We start from the raw sequence: 20,357 nt of genomic DNA on the forward strand, positions 1-20,357 counted from the left end.
TACACCAGTGCAACAACATTGACATATTTACTCTGACAGGTTACCAGAATTAGGGCTTGTCTATACTTGAAACGTTACAGCGTCACAAATGCTGCACTGAAGTTGCACTGCTGTAGCATTTCAAATTAAACACTACCTACCTCAACAGGAGGAGTTCTCCCATTGACGTAGGTTATTCACCTCCCCAGAAGGCAGTAGCTGGGTCGATGGAAGGGATTCTTCTGTCTACCTAATGCGGTCTACACTGGGAATTAGGTTGGCTTGATTATGTTGCAACAGGGAACAGAAATAGAGAATTATGATTATAAAGTCACCAAAATTGGCAATGGGACCCAGGGACAAGTGTAGTACCTGAAACTACTTTTAACTCCCTCTCTCTTTTTTTTTTTTTTAATTGACTATATGTCAAGTTGTCAGCATCCTTTTAATTTTACTCTGAAAGTACAGTTTATGTAAAGACTTTACCTTCTTTCTCTGACCATAATTTATTCTTCCATATGCTATTCTGCTGTATCTAGTTTTTCTTTTCCTTTTGATTTTATTACTTTATTTTAAGAGTCATTTCTGCACACTGTAGTAGCAGAAGTTACTGCAGTAGCAGAAGTTAGCAGTAGCAATGGGAGCATTCATTTAAAGTCAAGAGATTTAAGGATATAAAGTGATGAACACAAAGAGCAGACAAAAATAATTACACTTCATATAAAATATAAATAGGAGTGACCCATTATTTTGTGTTGTGCTGCTTGAGCATGATATATTTACCTAAGATAAATTCCTTCTCATTGGTACTATTATGGAATGTTCCCTGTATTCATGAACACACATGTACACCAATGTTACATTTATTGGCTACTGCAAAAATCCCACTCACTTATTCAAAAGATTTCATGATGACGATAATATTACTATGAAATGTGATTTTTTTTTTTTTCAAAGTGTGAGCAAAAATTCACAACTTGTACAGAGCTTAAAGGAATACCAACAGGAGAAGCCGGCTACTGACTGTACAGTAGAAATTGTGGAACACAGTGCTGTCAAATGCAGAAAGCTAAGAAGCTAGAAAAAACATTCAACTCAAATTAATGCATTCAACTCAAACTACTGCCAATCAGACTTTTATACCAAATTGTACAATTGTGTACTTTGTTTATGCAGTGTGTTTTACAGAAAACTATTAGATATATTGGAGTGAATTTAAAATAACTATGGTATTTTTCATGTCCTATCACAAATCTTCCTAAATACCTTCATTCCAACTGTAGATATCTTGGAGAGAAAAGAAAAAGCTTTTAGAAACTTTTACAAATATTCTAAAACAGGATTTCTAAAATGGAAACATGATTTATAGGTTTCAGTCCTGCAAATACATAGGTGCTTAATTGTAAGCATGTGGGTAGGGCTGTCAAGCGATGTAAAAAAATTAATCGCGGTTAATCGCACTGTTAAACAATAATATAATACCATTTATTTAAATATTTTTGGATGTTTTCTATATTTTCAAATATATTGATTTCAATTATAACACAATATAAAGTGTACAGTGCTCACTTTATATTTTTGGTTACAAATATGTGCACTGTAAAAAACAAAAGAAATAGTATTTTTTCAGTTCACCTAATACAAGTACTGTAGTGCAATCTCTTTATCGTGAAAGTGCAATTTACAAATGCAGGATTATGTACAAAAAATAACTGCATTCAAAATAAAACAATGTAAAACTTTATAGCCTACAAGTCTACTCAGTCCTATTTCTTGTTCTGCCAATCAGTCAGACAAACAAGTTTGTTTACATTTGCAGCTGGAGGGATTCAAAAATCAGTGCCAATTATTTTCTTTCAAACTTTTCTAAAATAGGTTAACTCTAGAATGTGTGGCAACCACAAAATATGTGATGGCTTGGTGTGGGGTAAAAGTTTTCTCTTTTTTTTTTTCATTGCAGAATTGCTCACAAGTGATCATTTGGAAATCCCAAAGTCATGCCGATAAAACCTTTATACCTGTATTACACCATGTCAACATATATTCTCACTATTTACTGATATTAATGAGTAAATTTCTGGAATCATGTTCAAAATGTGTCTCATTTTCATACATATTTAAGGGCCAGATCCTGTAATTTGGCCTGTATTGATAGACCTCTGTGCCAGTACAGATTCAGTTGCCTGATTGGGGCCTAATTTTGTAAGATTTCACTTGCTTTAGAAATATAGAAAAAGGAAAAATAATGAAATCTCAGCTTCATTTTTTTTATTGGCTGTTCAAAGATATAAATCAGAGTCTTCTGTTACCTGTGTAACAAAAATAGTATTGACACCTGAATGTCTCATTTGAAGCATTGACTCATTTATTTTAGTTATATGTGCTTCACTGAACAGCAGAAGTTGAGTTATCTGCTGCATCTAATGATTTGGGCTCTGATCCAGCAAGCTGAGCCGTGTGAGCGGAGCCCTTGTACATTACAGAGCCCCTTTGAGTTCAGGAGGACTCCATGTGGGCGTAAGGGTTTTCCAAATGGATCAAATTGCAAAGTCATGGCAGTGGTTAGCACTGTTGCCCTATATAAGCCAACATGTTACCTTTGTCCTTCTAACCTAAATCTCATCTCTCCTTATTTGTATCATGCTCATCAGTTCAGTATTTGAGCACTTACAGAGCTACAGAAATGCATATTATTGGTCTACACAAACACCTGAATTTTTCTTTTCTCTACTCAGGCTGAAGGCAAATAGTAATTGTGTAACAATGTACTTTTTCCTTCTGCCCTTCTACTTTTATTTTTCTCTCTTCCAGCCTGAGAACAGGCTGAAGAGTGAGAAGTTATTTTGAGCTGGGTTGTTTTTTTTTCCTGTTTGTTTTTGGTGCGTGCATGTATGTCTTAATGGGAAGCTCTGGCAAAAGATGGGCCTTTCATTTTGTCCAGAAAGTGGTTAGTAATTTAGTGAGTTAGTAATTACTACTCATTTTGTAGTAATGAGCTCTTATGGAAACAAATTTTGTAGCTGTGGGGTGGCTTCTAAAAAGCTCTGACACTGATAATCTCCCCAGCAAAACTGTACATGGAATTTTGTTCTAGTATTTTTCATAGGTTACACTGTCTTTTAGGAAGGATGGTTAACAGAGCCCAGAGTCAGGAAACTTGGATTGTGTTCTTAGCTCTGGCATAGTCTTGCTGTATGGCTTTGTGTAAGTCACTTAGCCTCTCTGTGCCCCAGTTTCCTTATCCATAAAATGGGGAAAGTAGTAATTCCCTTCTTCACAGGGGTGTTGTGAGGCGTCATTCATTAATGTTTGCAGAAAGCCTTGCATGAAAGGTGCAATGTAAAGTAGTATTGATATTAATACTTCTATTTTGGCTTTCAAAAATCTGAATGCACTCTGCTTATAAATCTTTGTTTATTGCAGTGATAGACAATGGCACAAGTTAAAATTCAGACTGCAGCAAACCTCTCTGGACCTACCCTTCCCCCTTCGGTGCTACCCCCATCAGTAACAAATGCAAGTTCGCTGGGTCTGCAGACCTCAATGAATGGATCCATTTCAGAATCAGCTGCCAGCTGTAACAGTCCAACAGCTGGTCTTGTGGATTCTGCACCTTCTAGCAACTCACCAGGTAAGGAGATATTCTAAGCGAAACACTTATTTTTATTTTGCAATGGAATCCACTTGATGAGGTTTTTAAGATAAGTGGATGAGGTCCTAAAGAAAATAAAAACTAAAGAAACAAAACTCTGTAGAAAAATGTTTTGGTTTCAAATGCTCTTTACAGAATTTAATTCCTTTAGTTGAATTCTGATAGTGCATTCTTAAGAGATATGGAAGCCCCGAAAAAAATAAAGTATTCTGCCACATCCTATGTGAATCTTTTATAATGAAGTTTTAGTACAGCAGGAAGTTATCCAAATGCATTTTCCTTCCCTAGAACAAAATATCTTCAGTCTGTTTGGCAGAAAATGGCATTTCCTTTCTTGCCTAATAACTGCTATAGTTCTTGTTCTCAATTGGGTATAAAATACAATAAAATGTTACCCCAAAGTAAGTCAGCAGTGCAAGTTTGTGTTGGGAATAGATTCAAAGATGAAAGAAAAAAATAGCAGGAGGAGAAAGACATTAAAGAAACCTAGTACATAAACAGTCTGGGTTTAGGAAAACAGAATAGAATCCACAAAATTGTTGAAAGAACGAAGTTGGGGAGATACCCACACAGACGCGAGAGGTCTGCAAGAATGTTGGGAAGAATGAGGGGAAACAAGTGTGGGACCACAGGTGTTCATCAGTTTTTTGTCTTCTGTGTTTAAGTGTTTAGAAATTACCCTGAAAGATCAATTAATTCCAATAATGAGTACAGAGCAGAATGGAATTTTCAGGGACACGGTTTTAACGTACAAGTTAAAATATATAAACGTCCACCTACTGTCTTCCTTATTAAAAAGATTTTGTGTATTGCATGTAATTGAAATGGTCACAATAAAAAACATGTTCTCAAATTAGAAATATGTAAATAGTATTTAAACATTGTATTATCAAAGTGCAGTTTCATTGGCATTAACACAATCTCATATTTTTAGTGTATTATGAGGTTTTTTTAGCCAAAGTATTTTTCTTTTTTAAACATACTACTACTTTTTGCAAAGTTTTGCAAAGTTGTGAAGAATATATTTCTCCACAAAAACTTTACAGACTCTTTATTTACAGCTCCTCTCCAAGATAACATGGCAAACCCCAAAGAGAAAACTCCAATGTGTCTGGTAAATGAGTTAGCCCGTTTCAATAGAGTTCAACCCCTGTATAAGCTTCTGAATGAAAGAGGGCCTGCTCATGCCAAGGTAAGGTTACAGTTCCAGGTTATGAGGCATACCTTAAGTTATGAACAGATAATGTCATGGTTTGGACAAGTGCACTTGTCGAACACGATCAGGTTTATAGTGTTGGGGTTTTGTTTTGCTTTGTTTTTGTTATGCTTTTTAGGAAGTTCTTCTGTGTTGCTCTTGGAGCCCTGAGAATCTTTTCATCATCGCCTTCTGCCTTACTTATCCTCTGACCCTTGAGATCATACTTCTTGGCCTTCATCTTTTTCTCTTAAAGGTCTCTTCAGAGTCCATCAACACCCTTCCTTTATCATTCATGGCCGGGTTCGCCGCTGAGCTGCACAAAGCGCTCCTTCCCGTCCAGGATCCAAGCAGTCTGCTTCTGAGAATTGCACACGGATCCCTTTGATGGCAGTGCAGACCCACTGCTAACAGACTGCTGGGCTAGTCTTTTCCCATTTTGTTTTGTGTTAATCATTTTTATTTAGTCTCCATAAAGTTGGTTATATGGATAGCAAATCTTCTGATTCTATCTGTGTTTTAAAGCACAAAGTATTTATCACAGTATTTTCCTGTAAACTCTGTGTAGCCCACAGTGACAATGGGTCTTTAAGGCTCACAGTGGTGTTAAAGTACTTAGTGTCTTTGTCTAGTCTCGCATCCTGTTTTGATAGTCAACTGATCTGTGAGAACATGTCAGGGTGGTTTCAGATGACCGTGGACCTAAAAAGGCATATTTACATGAAAGAGTTTTCAAATTTCTTCCCTCTTTAAGGGCAGAGTCACAAGAAAGATGACTAAAAAAATTCAGCTTGAGAGAGCAAAAATGAGATTTTTATATTCGAGAACCTTCTTAGCTCTACTCTGCCTCTTCAGAACAGAGCAGCTGAGCAAAGTTCTTGTTAATAACATCCAGCCTTCTGCAAGTTGCTTAGCCTCTCCTGAGAAGTTCTGTGTGTGCCCTCCTGATGCTGCACCTTGCATTGTAATCAGTGCAAAGTGGGAGTAAAACACTACCATTCTGGTTTGGCAGTGTTTTGCACCCATTTTGCACTGGTGTAAATGACAACACAAAGTTCATGGCAACAGTGTCTATCAAAATCAGTGGGAGATGAATGTACTTCATGCTTACAGAGGCACCCAGGACCTTGCGGGATTCGGGTTTTGGCTCTGTCTTTCTCAGGTTACATGTACTTGATTCTTTCTTTAACCCTTCCACTGCTGGTTCTCCTGTTTACTTGTTATGCTACCATTGTTCAACTACTATGCCATAGAAATCTGTGAAATGTTAGGTGCATACAGGAAGGTTCATTTTGCTTGTACCTTCCCTGAACATTCATCAATAATCAAGGGATTTTTGTTACTTTAGATTTATAATCTCACTTCTGCATGTTGGAGTCCAGAAACACAGCAGGATACAGAATAGTTCACTTTTTGGTTTTAATGTAGATATGTACGTTTTATCATCTGTGTGAAAATTCCTGCTAATGAAATACCTTAGGCCTCTGCTAGATTTCTGTACTTTGTCACCAGTGCTTTTGTGGGGATTTCCTAATTTGGGCCCTAAGAGGCTAATGTCTTAAAATTGCTGGATGCTTTCTATATAGATCTAGGAAACTGAATTTTAGAAGTTCATCTGAGCAAATAGGCAAGTGTACAACTTTTTCTTGATGCTTAGCTCTGTTCACTATTACGTGTATCTCTTGTTATAATTAATCATTATGTTTACAGTCCCCGAAGGGTTCCAGGTGCTTTACAGAACGTATTGTTATAAAAAGGCTAGGTCCCTGCCCTTAAAAGCTTACAGTCTAATTTAGAAATGACCCAAGAAGTAAGAAACAAAGAAGGGATGAGTGTGAGGAAGAATGGGGGTGACGTTAATAAGGTCAGACATAGTTGCAATGCTTTGGCCCACAGAAAACATTTACATAGAAGTTATTATGATATTGTTATAGTAGCTATTGTGTATTTATTTCCATTACTGAGCATGGTGCTCTACAATGGGTAAAATATGCTAAACGAAGCAAAGTCTCTGTCTGAAAAAAACTTATACCCTAAAGGCATGAACTGCTGCTATCTCCCATGTGACTGCCTGGACACAGTGTGCCAAGGGCTACTTTCCTGTTGCGTATATTTTGCTCCTTTCTCTAGTGGTTTTCATAAAATTCGGAGACATGTAGTGTAATGCAGGCAGTCTGTATGACAGACATAGATGCCAGTAAACTCTTTGTTTTCCTTTTCTTCCTGTTCTGGTGTTTTTTCTGGCAAGTAAGTATGAACAGTTGTGATCAAATGTAAAGAGGCAAATAAGTGCTCCACAGAAAGGAGGAACTCCCCTGCAGTAAATTACAATTGCTAGAGGTTGCCACTCCTGAGGCTCTGATCAGAGTGTGGCTAGAAACTGTGCCCTCTGTACAAACGTTGTTGAGCATAGGCAAGTTTTTGGAGAGTACTGTTCTCAGTTGGGTTGTCAAATTGGCCACCAGTGCTGGGTTTCCATGTCATTGGGTTTTAGGAGATAAACCAATTTTTTAAAAAAAAGGCAAAACAGATTAGACAGTAGTGCAAAGGAATGGGAGGGAGTTGAGGGACTCGGCATGTTGCAGGATCAGGAAGGAGAAGAAAAAGCTTTACATACAGAAGAAAGAGAAGTGGAATGAAAGGACACAAATCGTGACAAGTGTTGCATTTCTAGGTTTTGCCGTAATGTAATTAAGATAGATATATGTTTGACGGGTTGGATCACAGAACCCCCCCTTGGGACTGCCACCCGATGTGCCAAGACTACTTCTGCTCCTGCTTTTCTGCCCTGTCACCTTATGACTTCAGTGCCCTGCCTGGTTTGAGCCAGACCCGCTAGCCTGCTGCAAACCCAGACCCAAGTCTGAACCACGTCCCCTAACAGCTGTAGGCTTAATTGACAGAACTTAGGAAGTGTTCCTGTCCTTGACACTCAGATGCCCAACTCCCAATGGCATTCAAACCCTAAATAAATCCGTTTTACCCTGTATAAAACTTATAGAGGGTAAACTCATAAATGGTTTGCCCTCTATAATAACACTGATAGAGAGAGATGCACAGCTGTTTGCCCCTCCCCCCCCAAGTATTAATACATACTCTGGGTTAATTAATAAGTAAAAAGTGATTTTATTAAATACAGAAAGTAGGATTTAAGTGGTTCCAAGTAGTAACAGACAGAACAAAGTGAATTACCAAGCAAAATAAAATAAAACACACAAGTCTAAGTCTAGTATGGTAATAAAACTAAATACAGATAAAATCCTCACCCAGTAAGCTTCCTTTTACAGACTAGTCTCCTTCTAGTCTGGGTCCAGCAATCACTCACACCCCCTCTAGTAACTGTCCTTTGTTCCAGTTTCTTTCAGGTATCCTTGGGGGTGGAGAAGTGTTCTCTTTAGCCAGCTGAAGACAAAATGGAGGGGTCTCCCAGGGGTTTAAATAGACTTTCTCTTGTGGGTGGAGACTCCCTCCTCTCTCCTATGCAAAGTTCAGCTACAAAATGGAGTTTTGGAGTCACCTGGCCAAGTCACATGCCCATGCATGACCAAGTTCCTTACCAGCCAAGCCACATTCCTGGGAAAGTGTCTCCAAGTTCATTGTTGGCTTAAGGGCTTCTTGGTTGGGCGCTTACTGAGAATAGTCTTTTCTCAGAAAGCTGGCCAACTGCTTCACTAAAACCTACTCAGAATCAAATAACTATGCAGCCAATATTCATAACTTTGATAAGTACAAAAATGATACATGCATACAAATAGGATTAATAGATTCAGTAGATCATAACCTTTACAGAGATATGTTATGTGGCATATGTAGCATAAAACATATAAATCATTCTAGTTATGTCATATATACATTCATAAGTATAATTCCATAAAGCCTTATGGGGGGCACTGTCACAACAGGGAATAAAAACTTCCTCAGAAAATTATCCAGAATGCATATCAAACCATAGCCAAGCTCTGGGCTTCTGGGACCCAAGTTTCCAAGCCTTTAATTGATTATTTGAGACTTTTAAAAATGTTTTTGGCCAATTTGATCTCTTTAATTAAATTTCCACCTCTTTCTCGTTCTTTGGAGGAGACTTTTATCAGTCAGTTTTCTAGCTATGGAACTCAACTGAGCATACTATTATTATTATTATTTATTATCTTGAATTCTTGTATCTTAACACTCTGTGCTATAACTGAGATAAATGAGGTGTTAATTGGTGATGTGAACTGTAATACTGGGACCTGGGCTAAAATTCTCAGGGACGTACATGGCCAAATTTTCAAAGCTGAGTTTAAGAGAAACAGATGTGTTCACAAATTCAATATGCATTTGTACAGGCACATGCAATATAGAACTAGTTTTTAAGCAGTTACCCAGTTTGCATGATCATATGCAAGTGTTTTGTGGGTGTGGCATGTGCATGCACATTTTGAGCCCACTTTGTTGCACCCAGCTCTACATTTGTGGTTCCTGATCTAGCACATTTAACTCACTTTTAAAAAAACAAAACAAAAAATACCTAGACAGACCAAACGACTAAATAAAAGATTTAATTTCACCTTTTAGTCTTATGTACATATTTATGTAGATCTCCAAAACGTATAGTAGTATGTTTCTCAAGGCAAGCTGCAATATCATGTGCATGTGAGATTATAATCTGGATTAATACTTTTTTCAAATACTTTGATATTTGAAAGAAAATTAATTCATTTTTTTTCTACCCTCCCTTGTGGAGTGTTATGAGAGCTGCATTTTAAATTTAAACTGCATAAATGTAAATGGCACAATTATTATATACTTATGATAGAGATACTTCCTAATATTTTAAATACACTTTAGGATTTGTTTTTCACACTTTATAATGCTTGGTTGTTACTCTGTGATGAATTGTTTGCTTGAGATTGTTCTTTACTATTGATTTTTAAGTTTTTAGAGTTGAGTCAATAGCCAACTTTGTTAAATCTGAGTTATTTCAGTTCATCATCTGCATTATAGAGCTCATTTTAAAGAAACAAAATTAAGTTAAGACAACACAATATTTGTATACTTTATACTGTTGAACAAAACCCTTGGTTGCCAGGGCTTTTGCTTTGAGTGTATGTACTTTATTTTTTTGAAGAAAAATTGAGTTAATAAAAATATTGTATGGCTCTTATTGAGTAAAAATCTTCAGGCCCGATTCTCTACTTTCTTGAAGCTCTGTAGTCATTTACACCCATACAAAATGGGAATAAAACTTTTCATACCCACTTCTCACTTGTGTAAGTGACCACACAGATACAAGATTGAAGAATCAGGCTCTTAAATTTAATTTTTATATCCCTCCAAGAATATCAGGTTGATACACTTTAGTTTCTACTATTTGACTTTTATAACACTTTTTGTGATTGCTGGTGTGATGTTGTATGATTTATTTTTATATTTAAAGGCCAAATGTTGCCTAGTGACTTCAGTGGGAACCCTATACATACATCTGCGAGCAGAATTTGGCCCAAAGTATCATAACAAATAAAGGAATGCAGTTCTTCTCCATCTGGGTAGTGTTTCACATGTGTTGCTCTAAGTCACCTTGGTGACAGTCTTGCCATTATTTACCTGTTCTTTATATTTTTGAAGATGTTCACAGTGCAGCTGAATCTTGGTGAGCAGACATGGGAAGCGGAAGGGAGCAGTATTAAAAAGGCTCAACATGCTGCTGCTAGCAAAGCTTTGAACAAAACGAACCTTCCCAAACCAACTCCCAGACCACCCAAAAATAACATTAATAATAACCCAGGTATGTTGCCTATTCATTTCCCTCAAAATAATGAATCTTCTTGTTTGCCATGGAACAGCAGGTTTAGATGCTTTATAGAGGTTTATAGAGTATTTTATAGTAGGCATAAGTAGAGCTGGAAGATAAGGTAACATATAATTAAGAACCTTACAGTGAGTGTGCATGGTAATTCTTTTTATCTGCTGTAGCAGAAGCTGCTGAACTGCACGTGAATACATTTGCTTCTGCAAGACTCACCTCTGAAGGTAAAGGTACAAGCCAGTTTATGTGGTCAACAATAACTAAGCGCAATTGTAACAAGATTGAACTGACCATTTTTACATTAGTAAGAATACTGAAGCTGGCAAACTGGCTTTTCAGGGAAAAGGCCAAATTCTACCTGACTTACTCCATGTGCAATGCCACTGAAGGTGAATATAGAAATTGGGGCAGAATTTGGCACAAAAATTTCAGTACATAATTCCCTGCCTAATAGATTTTCCTTTGTAGCAACATAAATTATTTCTTCCAGCTAGTTCTGCATACTTTATTATTCAGTTAATCAGAAGGACATTTGTGGAGTCATGTGCCCTTCATCTGGAGATGTTATTTGCATGTTGCACACTGCACGCAACATAATCTGGTGTACATGAGAAAATAAAATACAAACACAGGAAATGCATCCCTCGGTGCTTATGAATCTCAGTCACATGCTCAGTGACTTATTCTTGTCTGATTAATTACTATTTTATGAAATATAAAAAGATCCCTTTATTTGTTTTACGATTTTTACTCATTACTTTCTCTCAACCACTTTCAAAAAGATTCACTTTGCACTAAGGGTCTGTCTGACTGAGGAGGGCTGGACAAACCTTTCTCCAGATCCCATCAATAGTGGCCTGAGCCTTGTCTAGAAGGGATTGTTTGCGAACAATCTAGGGTTTTCTTTCCCATCTTCCACTCCCTTAGGGCTGAGCATATTACTCCTATAACTCTTCCAGATCCTGCTGGCTCAGGGCTTGATCCTGTTTCCACTGAAGTCAATGGGACTTCTGCTGTTTAGTTCAGTGGAAGCAGGTGCAGCACCCTGAGGAAGAAGGGCCTTGGATTTGGCTCTTGTTGTGGCAGCATGTTATACAGGTGATACGAGTTTTGGACTAGCCTCTTTTAATATTTTTAATTGAGAAGTATGGAACAGAAAAAAGAAATACTTGACTTATGACGAACGGCACTTACGACGTTTCTGAATTGATACCCCGATTCGACTTACAACAGTTGGTTTCAACTTTATGACACTTGGTCCTGCAGTGGAGCGGATTGCGGTTTTGACTTAACAACGCAATTTTCAGGAACCAATTGTGTTGTAAGTCCGAGGACTGCCTGTAATAAATATTTCCCTTAAAGTTAAAAAATCTATTGCGTATACAGGCATTCATATGACGCTGTCATCTTTCTTTAAGACTTTTTCTTTCAAAGCACAGGTATCTTTTGATCTAGTAACTACCTGTATTTTTATTGTGTAGCTGAATTCATAGTCACTTGAAGTCCAATTCTGCAGTCCTTGCGGTCCTTCCTTTGAGGAAAAACTCAAAATTGTGTTTAGTGGTAGTTTAGCCTAGCACTGCATAAAACCTGCAGCATTGGCACATAAAACCCAAATAACTGGTTTATTATTATTATAATTATTGCTCTTCTGGGCTGGATTAATGCCCACATCTAATTATAGTTTTAGATAATGGAATACACCTATTTAAACTCAGTTTGGATTTTTCTTCTCGCTGTAGAAGTGGGACACATTTTGGTTTATAATTTGCCAGTGAGATTTCCCCTGAAGTAAATAACAAGACAGTTATATTAAATGATTTGAGTCTTCTAATGGTTTTGCTTTTTAAATAAGGCATTTTATGATTATTGCAGCCTCATATTTAACATTATGGAGAATAAATAATTACACACACAATGGTAGTTGTTTGTTTACTGTTTTGCACTCTTTGACCAGGAGATGGCTGTAGTAGCACTAAATTTTAATGAATTTAGTCTCCAGTTCATAAGTTACTAAAATTTTTAAGTTTTTAATTTAGTCATAGATTTTACCTCTCATCTCTTGAAACGAAATCATTTAGTTCTGACTTCTATCAAATTGTTATTAAATTATTACAGTAATGTATGCTACTGCTATCTTGTTTCAATAGCTGTAAACTTTTTGTATAACAGATTTTTGGTTTTCATCCATTTATTTAATGGCATCCAGTGGAAAGAAACGTGATTCTTTTACTGGTACTAATTTCAAAAAGTTTCATAGTATTTTAAAGGCATTCTTGAGATTGTTCAAAGCTGACAAACCAGTCTGATCATAGTAATCACATTTGGGCAGAGTTGTCTGCCCAGATTCCAAGAGAATACATGAAGATATCAATTTAAGTGCTTGTTTACATTTATTGATTAAGGTTGGATCTGTACCCCCATTTTATACTGGAATTTGATGCAACTTCTTAGTCGCTGCTTTTTTAGTTTAGTAGGAAAATCAAGATCTGTTTTACAGCCTTCCCACCCACCCCCAACACTGTATGTATGGTTTTAACATGCTTTACTGTTGAAGAGTCTTACATGTGGTCTTATTTATTACAGGCAGTATAACTCCAACAGTGGAGCTGAATGGTCTGGCTATGAAAAGGGGAGAGCCTGCCATCTACAGGCCACTAGATCCAAAGCCAATCCCAAACTATAGAGCAAATTATAACTTCCGGGGCATGTACAATCAGAGGTTTGTATGTTTTCTGTTGTGTGCTATTACTTCTCCACTGCTTAAACAAATGCTAAGTTTCTTTAAACTTTATAGACTACTGCAATGTAAAATAAAATAAAATTCTTACCAAGGAGTGGATGTGCAGCGCAGCTTAGAAACACTCATAAATTGGTGAGCAATACATGTTTAAAATGACAAGTGCCTAAGGATATCAGAGTGCCTAGGGATGAAGGCATGTGTAAAATTTGTTTTGGTTATTAAATCTAGATTGGAACTAGAACTCAGTCTGTACAGGAGGGACATGAGTCAGATTAACTCTCCATAAAGGTGTTGCTTTTCATTGCTGATATTTTAGCTGTTGCAAGATTGCGTTGAATGGTACAAACTCCCTTTTCTCTTGGAGGCGGGTAAGATTGGGAGGGCTCCATCTGGAAAGTTAACATGCTGTGGAGCTGTCCTCCCATCTCCAGTAGATGTTTACAGCTTTCTTCAGGCACAAGTAACTCAGTTCTTCAATTCACAAATGTTGCTACATGATAACTTTTGATTTATTCATAAAAATGTTATTCCGCATTTTAAAAACCTCCAACCTAACCCTCCTTGTATGGAGTAATTGTTGCTAATGATAAGAGGGACCTCTAAGCAGCCATTATTTCAGAATAATAGTTTTCCTTTTTGAGCTATTCTGTCCACTCTTAAGAGACTGGTAAAAGTTAAATGTGTGACAGCTTTGTCAAGTGAGCATCCTAATAGTTCCTTGTCTGACAAAGCCTTATCATTTACTAGGAAGTATTATAACTTTTCTTAGTAGTTTCATGACTGGTCCTTGTTCTGATCTGCTGCAAAACAGATGGAACATGTTGGCAATTTATACTAATTCATCCTGAATTAAATGTAGCTTGGAAATAATGTGGTCACCTGAGAGACTTAAAGAGTTAGTGCTTAGGGCTGAACTTAAAGATTTTTTTTTGTGGGGTTAGGCTGGACCTCAGTTGCAAAGAGTCCCGTTCCTCTTTTATCTTCTTTACCTCAAAGGAATTGAATCATACCAACTCTCGTTGTGAATAAAAAGGGTTGAAGGTTTGGTTAACACTCCCGACTTGTCCAAAGGAATTCTCTCTACAGTGATCCAAAGCACTTGTTTGGTTGAGTGTGTTGCCTCTGTTACTCTCTGTCACTGCTTGGATAGACTGTATTGTAGCATGGCCTGCTTTTACTAAATGGCTCTGTTGGCTGAAATTAACTTTTTTATTAATACTTTTGCTCAGTATTTTAGGACTCCTATAATTAGTAGAAATATCAATAGAAATTACTTGGCTGACAAAATAAAATTATCTAGACTAGGAAAAAGTTTAACGTAGGAAAAAAAAATCTAGAATGTGGAATAGTGAAGTATTTTCTTCTGGTGTAGTGTCCTGAAGATCCCTCATGAAAGCACAGTCCACAACAATTTTTACTGTTATTACTTTATAAAAAGTGTTGCATAAAGTAGTTTTATTTCTCTACTTAGGAGACTCACTGAAATGTCTCAGACTTCATTCAGGTAGCATTTATTCTAATTCAAATTTTTGAAATAAATCTGTGATTGACCCTCCGATATTTCAAAGAGGGATTTTCTTGTTTTCAAAAAAACACCTTTGCACAAACTTCATTTGACTTTGCCATTTAGATATTTGTGTTTGTCTTAGGACTTCTTCCCTTGGAGCCTCATGTTCCTTCTTTTGGCACCTGCTGTGAAATCATAACCCTGGATTTGTGATGACATGCTATTTCTGTAAAATTGACTGTTATGAGAAAATCAGTAATAAACCTTCAGCCTCTCACAATCCTGCGGTCCTTATTTAGGCAAAACTCTGGGTGACTTCAGTGGAAATTTGATCACAGAATTTGACTGTTACACAAGAGGAAAAGATGGGCTGTGAAGGGGTAAACCTCTGTTTAAGCACAGTTTTCTGTGGGCTAGATTGATTAAGACTGTGTGCCTGCATGGTGTAAGAACCCTCTGTACATGGGCTACCTGGACCTTGGATGTTCCAGGTGTGTAGGAATAACTAGGGCTACTTGGTTGCTTGCGTCTTCACAAGAGCTGATGGGCAGAGAGAGATGGGAATTAGGTGGAGCCTTTGCTCCACCTCACCCTCTGCTCACTGGGCAGAGTAGCTGCACCAGCATAGGGAAGAGATGGTTAATAATTTGCTGTGGGTCAGCTGCAAATTACTACACACACACATACCAACACCCACACACCAGAAGAAAGGGGGAAGCATTAGATGTTGTATACAAAACAAACAGCGATGATGATCTTGCATTTATATATCTCCTTTTATCTGAATGGATCCCAGAGAGCTTTATAAACTTTAACTGAAGGAAAATAAGCTCTGATGATTTCAGGAATAAGTTGCTTGTTCCCCAAATTAATTTTCTTTCTCACAAACAAGTTAACTCTCACAAAGTTCTTGGGGATTTTGCAGCATGAAGTTTACAGTTTACATTTAAGAAAATGTTCTTTGGGCAACAGAATTAAGATTACTCTGTTTCACTTACATTGTAAGCAGACATGAAATCTGCTCAAACACTGTCACCTTTTGTACATTTAAAGATAGTTGAAGGCCCAATTGTTGTTTTGTGAGCTACCTTGACAAAGGTTGCTCATGGCCAAAAAATTAGCATGCTTCTTGTTATGTCTGGCAAGAAATGTTAGTTATGTGTATAAAGAGAATGTGGCTATTTATGACCCCAATGCAGTGTGCTTGTGAGTGCTCTGTGTGAAGTAAAAGTGTGAATGAATTAGGAGATTTAGGTCTTATCTTAGGTTCCATTTGTCAACATTTCAAACTTCTCCCCCCATATTATTTGCTACAATTCAGTAGAACTGGCAAACTGTTCAGAAAAGACCAAGGACTGGAATAGCAGGTCAGGACTGAGGTACATTGGCAGAGCTGTATGATGAAACTTACATACACCTTGTCATGCTGTATCTCTCTCCTGCCAGTGCTATTAATCCCTCACTTTCATGAGCATGCCGTTCATTTACAAAATTAAAAAGCATCAAAAACATAATTGTTCAATCACATGAAAGTTGTGAAAAATAAAACAAGCTCTGTCTGAGTTCCAGCTACATAAGTCTGTCCAGCTTCCCCCATGTGTATGTCTCCATTTGATTACCTTTTAATATCATAATGTGTTGTCTTCAGTTAGAGTTGAAAATAATCCTCCTTGAAGTTTAATTGTGTTCCAGTATTTTCAATGACAGGGAGTCTGTAAAATGCAAAAGAGATGTGATATCTTACAAATGCACCCAAACCACATGCTTTTAGTCAAGAAATAAAAGCCACTGGAAACTGAACACCTGCTTTTGATGTTGTAATACTGCAAGCCCTTGTCAAAGGGATCACAGAGTACACCCCCCCCCCTTCCTTTGGAAGAATCCTTAAATGATTTGCTTATAACATAAAATTCCTTAAAACTGTCTCACCACAGTACAGGGAGCTTGAAAGCCTTAAAAGAAACCTTTGGAAATTAAAAACACTTGTGAAGTATAGAAACAAAGAAAAAGCAAAACAATGAGTGGATACAAGGATAAAACTGAAAATAATTAAAGCAACACTGGTTCAGTTTTGAAGAATTTCATGTGATGGGACTGCCTTATGAGTGTATGTCACACGAGGTGGTAATATTTATGGGATACATTTCATTTAACATCCGATGAAGTGAGCTGTAGCTCACGAAAGCTTATGCTCAAATAAATTTTAGTCTCTCTAAGGTGCCACAATTTCATTATTTCATTTATTTCTTATTTCATTTAATATGCACCTTTGACAGCTTTGCCGACACTTTTCATTTTCATCCACTCCCCTTGTGGTTACTTCCTCCTGTATTTACATCACATACTACAGACTAAGGGTCATATTGTACTGCCTCTGTGTAGGTACAGTAGATGGGAAAGGGTGCTGGGAGCCTTTCTCCTTGTCCATCTCTCTCTCTCCATCATCACCACACTCTCCTGCTTCCCCGAACTCATGGACTGCTCCTGGATAATGCCACTTGCAGTGCCATCTCCAAAGCAGCAGCACAATCCTGGAAGCACAATCCTGCCTCCCCCACTGGCTGGTAGATTTAATTAGAGAGAAAAGATTGTATTGTGTAAAATAAATTAAATCTGCTGGAACATTCTAGCTTTATGGGGTATCTCACATGATCCTGCAGTTAAAGACTGTATCCTACTGTATACTTCCAAGGGGACAGAGCTAAGGCTGAGCGTGCTTTCTTAATTTTGGCATCGCCAGACTTTTGAATGCTTAGCAGTGCAACCTTAACATTCAATCAGCTTAATTTATTCTGTGGAAATTATTTAAATGTAAGTAGAGGAAAATCAGGACATAAGAATAGAGTAATGAAATGCTACAGGCCATGTTTTCAAATGTGGTTGCATTTCAGGAAACTATATAAATCTACCCAGACCCACTGTATCCACAAAAAGCCCACAAAGGAGTATGTAGTGTCACATAGTTATCCAGTTAGTGCACGCAGGGTGAAATCCACTCACTTAAGAGGGCCTTCACCAGGCTTTCCGTGTTACATGAGCACCACTTTAACCCTTCAGGAGAATTGGTGTGGCTGTGGGGAGGGCTTCTGCATGCCATGAAGGGGACTCAAATTGAACTGTGAATAGGAGTAATGTATTAGGAGCCGCTCTATAACAATTCATGAATACTGTAAGTTGTCCTATCATTGTTTTGTGCATGACAATACTGATTTCACTCGCAGGAGTCTATCTGGAAAAAACAGGCAGGAAGGAAAAGAATGGCACAAGATAAGCCACCTGTCAAGGAATAATGGCAGGAATATTTGCATGAGTTTGCCTTCTCTCCAGCCAACCTACAAAACTGGTTTGGAGAGGGACAGGAAAAAGCCTATGAACACTAAACAAAGGAACTCTGGAAGAATTAATAAGGGACTTTCTCTCAAGACAGGGAGAGGAATTGTTTTGGGGAATTAGACTGAGATGTGGGCACTCTCCTGGAATGTCTGAACAAAGCTAGGCATGCTTAAGTCACATCCTAGTATGGTAGGGCTTTAGGTAAGATGGATATGTTTCTTTCTTTTTCTTTAATGCTTTGTTTCTACTGCTAAATGAACAAATACTTTTGTTTTAAGAAGGCTGCATGATCATGATGTACACCAGTCACAAACTCGTGAATAGAAGAACTGCAGGTGCTTGAACACAGTCAGACCTGTAGATTAAAAATGGATGGGTGCTGAAGCCAGCACCAAGTCTAAGAGTGGGGGAGACTGCTGCAGGAGAAATAAAGGCATGAGGCCTAAGACCTAGGAGATGCACAGAGAGAGGCCATAGAGGGGATGGAGGTACAGCTAGCCCTGCAACCATGACAATTCCCTGCAGAATGAAACAGAAGTGAGGGTCACTGGTTCTACAAATAATCCAGTCCTGTGTGAGTGCAAGAGGAAAGTGGAAACTATTCCAACCTACACCAGGAATAGCTGTCATGAAGAGTCTGCTACACAGCCAGTGCATGGGATGGGCATCCCGTTAATTAACCCTAGCTTAGTCCCGCTACTAAATTCCAGTTATTTAGGCTATATGCACAGAAGGATGAGTCTCACACACAGTACACATGTATAAGCAAATGCAATTTTTTTGTGAACAAAGTGGTATTGGCTGCATCCTATACAAGAAGAGAAGTGGATTTGAGAGGGCTAAAGGTTAAGGGAGGGCATAGTGACCTTAATCATGGAGAGTTAGGAGATAGATGGTTCAGATTAACAATTCAAGTAATGCAGCTAGAAATATTACTTTTAGACCACGAGAGGGCAGTATGAATGTATCTGTTAGTATATGGATTTCACCTCAGAAGCACTATCCAAAAAGTCTTTTTTTGGTACAGTATAAGCTTTTATTACTTACAATATAATTTCATAATCATCCCATACAGCAGTTGGGTTTGCTACAATGTTTTCTCTTGTAATAGTTTCTTCAAAGTTTTTTTTCCCCTATTAATGAGGTGAGACTGTAATGCAGTAACTTCAATAACATTTTTCCCCTTTAATGTGAATCTGATGTTGTGGAAGGTGCCAGCTTGACAGCAATGGAAACTGAAGTCTTTTGTTTATTCACAGAAAAAGTACAGCACAGGCAGCAGTACTATGAGTTTTCACTTATGTGCCTCAAGCCTGACCTGGAGAGACCTCCTTAAAAAAAATAAGACTGTAATTTAGTCACCATGTCCATGCCAATCTAGTCATTATGCTCCATTCAAATCCCTGACATCTGACATTGATACCACTGTGGTGGAGATTTTTGGTGATGTGAACATTTGTTCACTTGAAATTGAATTGCAATCCCCAACTCATTTCACGTAGGCATTTGGACATTACCAAACAAGACAGGATTCTTACCGGTGATCTAGTAGTGAAGGCTTTTGTATATTTCATTGCTATTCCCCTGAGTAATCTAGTCTACCTCTAATGCAACAATTTAATATACAATCCATTAACATTCTGATTTTTAGTGAATGATTTTTTGTTGTTCTTCTGCATACTACATTTTGTTCCCCTGGTCTATTTGTTTCCATATTTGCAGTCATCACATGCCTCCCACACAGATACATTGTTATAAGGAAAGTGTTGAGTACAGCTGTGCCAGTGTTTTTCTTTGCTAGTATTTGTTTCTAGGAAAGGGAAAAAGGAGAAAGTCAGTCTGTTTCCTGTGGTTTAAAATGGCAGAAACATCTGTTTGCCTTAAGATTGTTGTCCATAGAGTACAGTGACAAGGGAGACTGCAGGTGATGAGTTTTGCTATTGCCAGTAGCTATCGCTTTAGATAATGGTGATTAGGACAGGCAGCTGTAGAAAACGTTTGCCTAAGTCTGTCAGAAAAAGGCAGTACTTTATGTACTTCTGTAATAAAATTTTTGACAGGCAACAGTTAATTTCTGTAGTTTATTAAATCCTAAAAAAAATACTTTGAAAAGTATTTAGGGTCTGAAAACCCAGCTCCCACTGTGGAAAGACTTAAACC

At 37.6% G+C, this 20,357-nt stretch overlaps 1 protein-coding gene across 13 annotated transcripts in view; it reads left to right on the forward strand.

Moving 5' to 3' along the window:
• Positions 1-20,357, forward strand: part of STAU2 (staufen double-stranded RNA binding protein 2) — a 230,194-nt gene that overhangs the window by 18,321 nt on the left and 191,516 nt on the right. For 11 of the 13 annotated variants that reach the window (XR_012666950.1, XM_075125109.1, XM_075125107.1 and 8 more), the window contains 4 exons: positions 3,403-3,610; positions 4,693-4,823; positions 10,434-10,593; positions 13,201-13,336. Coding sequence is in view for 12 of the 13 variants with exons in the window: in XM_075125109.1 (XP_074981210.1) it covers positions 3,412-3,610; positions 4,693-4,823; positions 10,434-10,593; positions 13,201-13,336 (626 nt within the window). In the remaining variant the exon portion in view is untranslated. The remainder of the gene's footprint in view (positions 1-3,402; positions 3,611-4,692; positions 4,824-10,433; positions 10,594-13,200; positions 13,337-20,357) is intronic. The other 2 variants (XM_075125115.1, XM_075125114.1) reach the window with 1 other exon arrangement.

This window comes from Caretta caretta, chromosome 2 (genome assembly GCF_965140235.1).
Source record: "Caretta caretta isolate rCarCar2 chromosome 2, rCarCar1.hap1, whole genome shotgun sequence".
In the NCBI taxonomy this organism is placed as follows: domain Eukaryota; kingdom Metazoa; phylum Chordata; order Testudines; family Cheloniidae; genus Caretta; species Caretta caretta.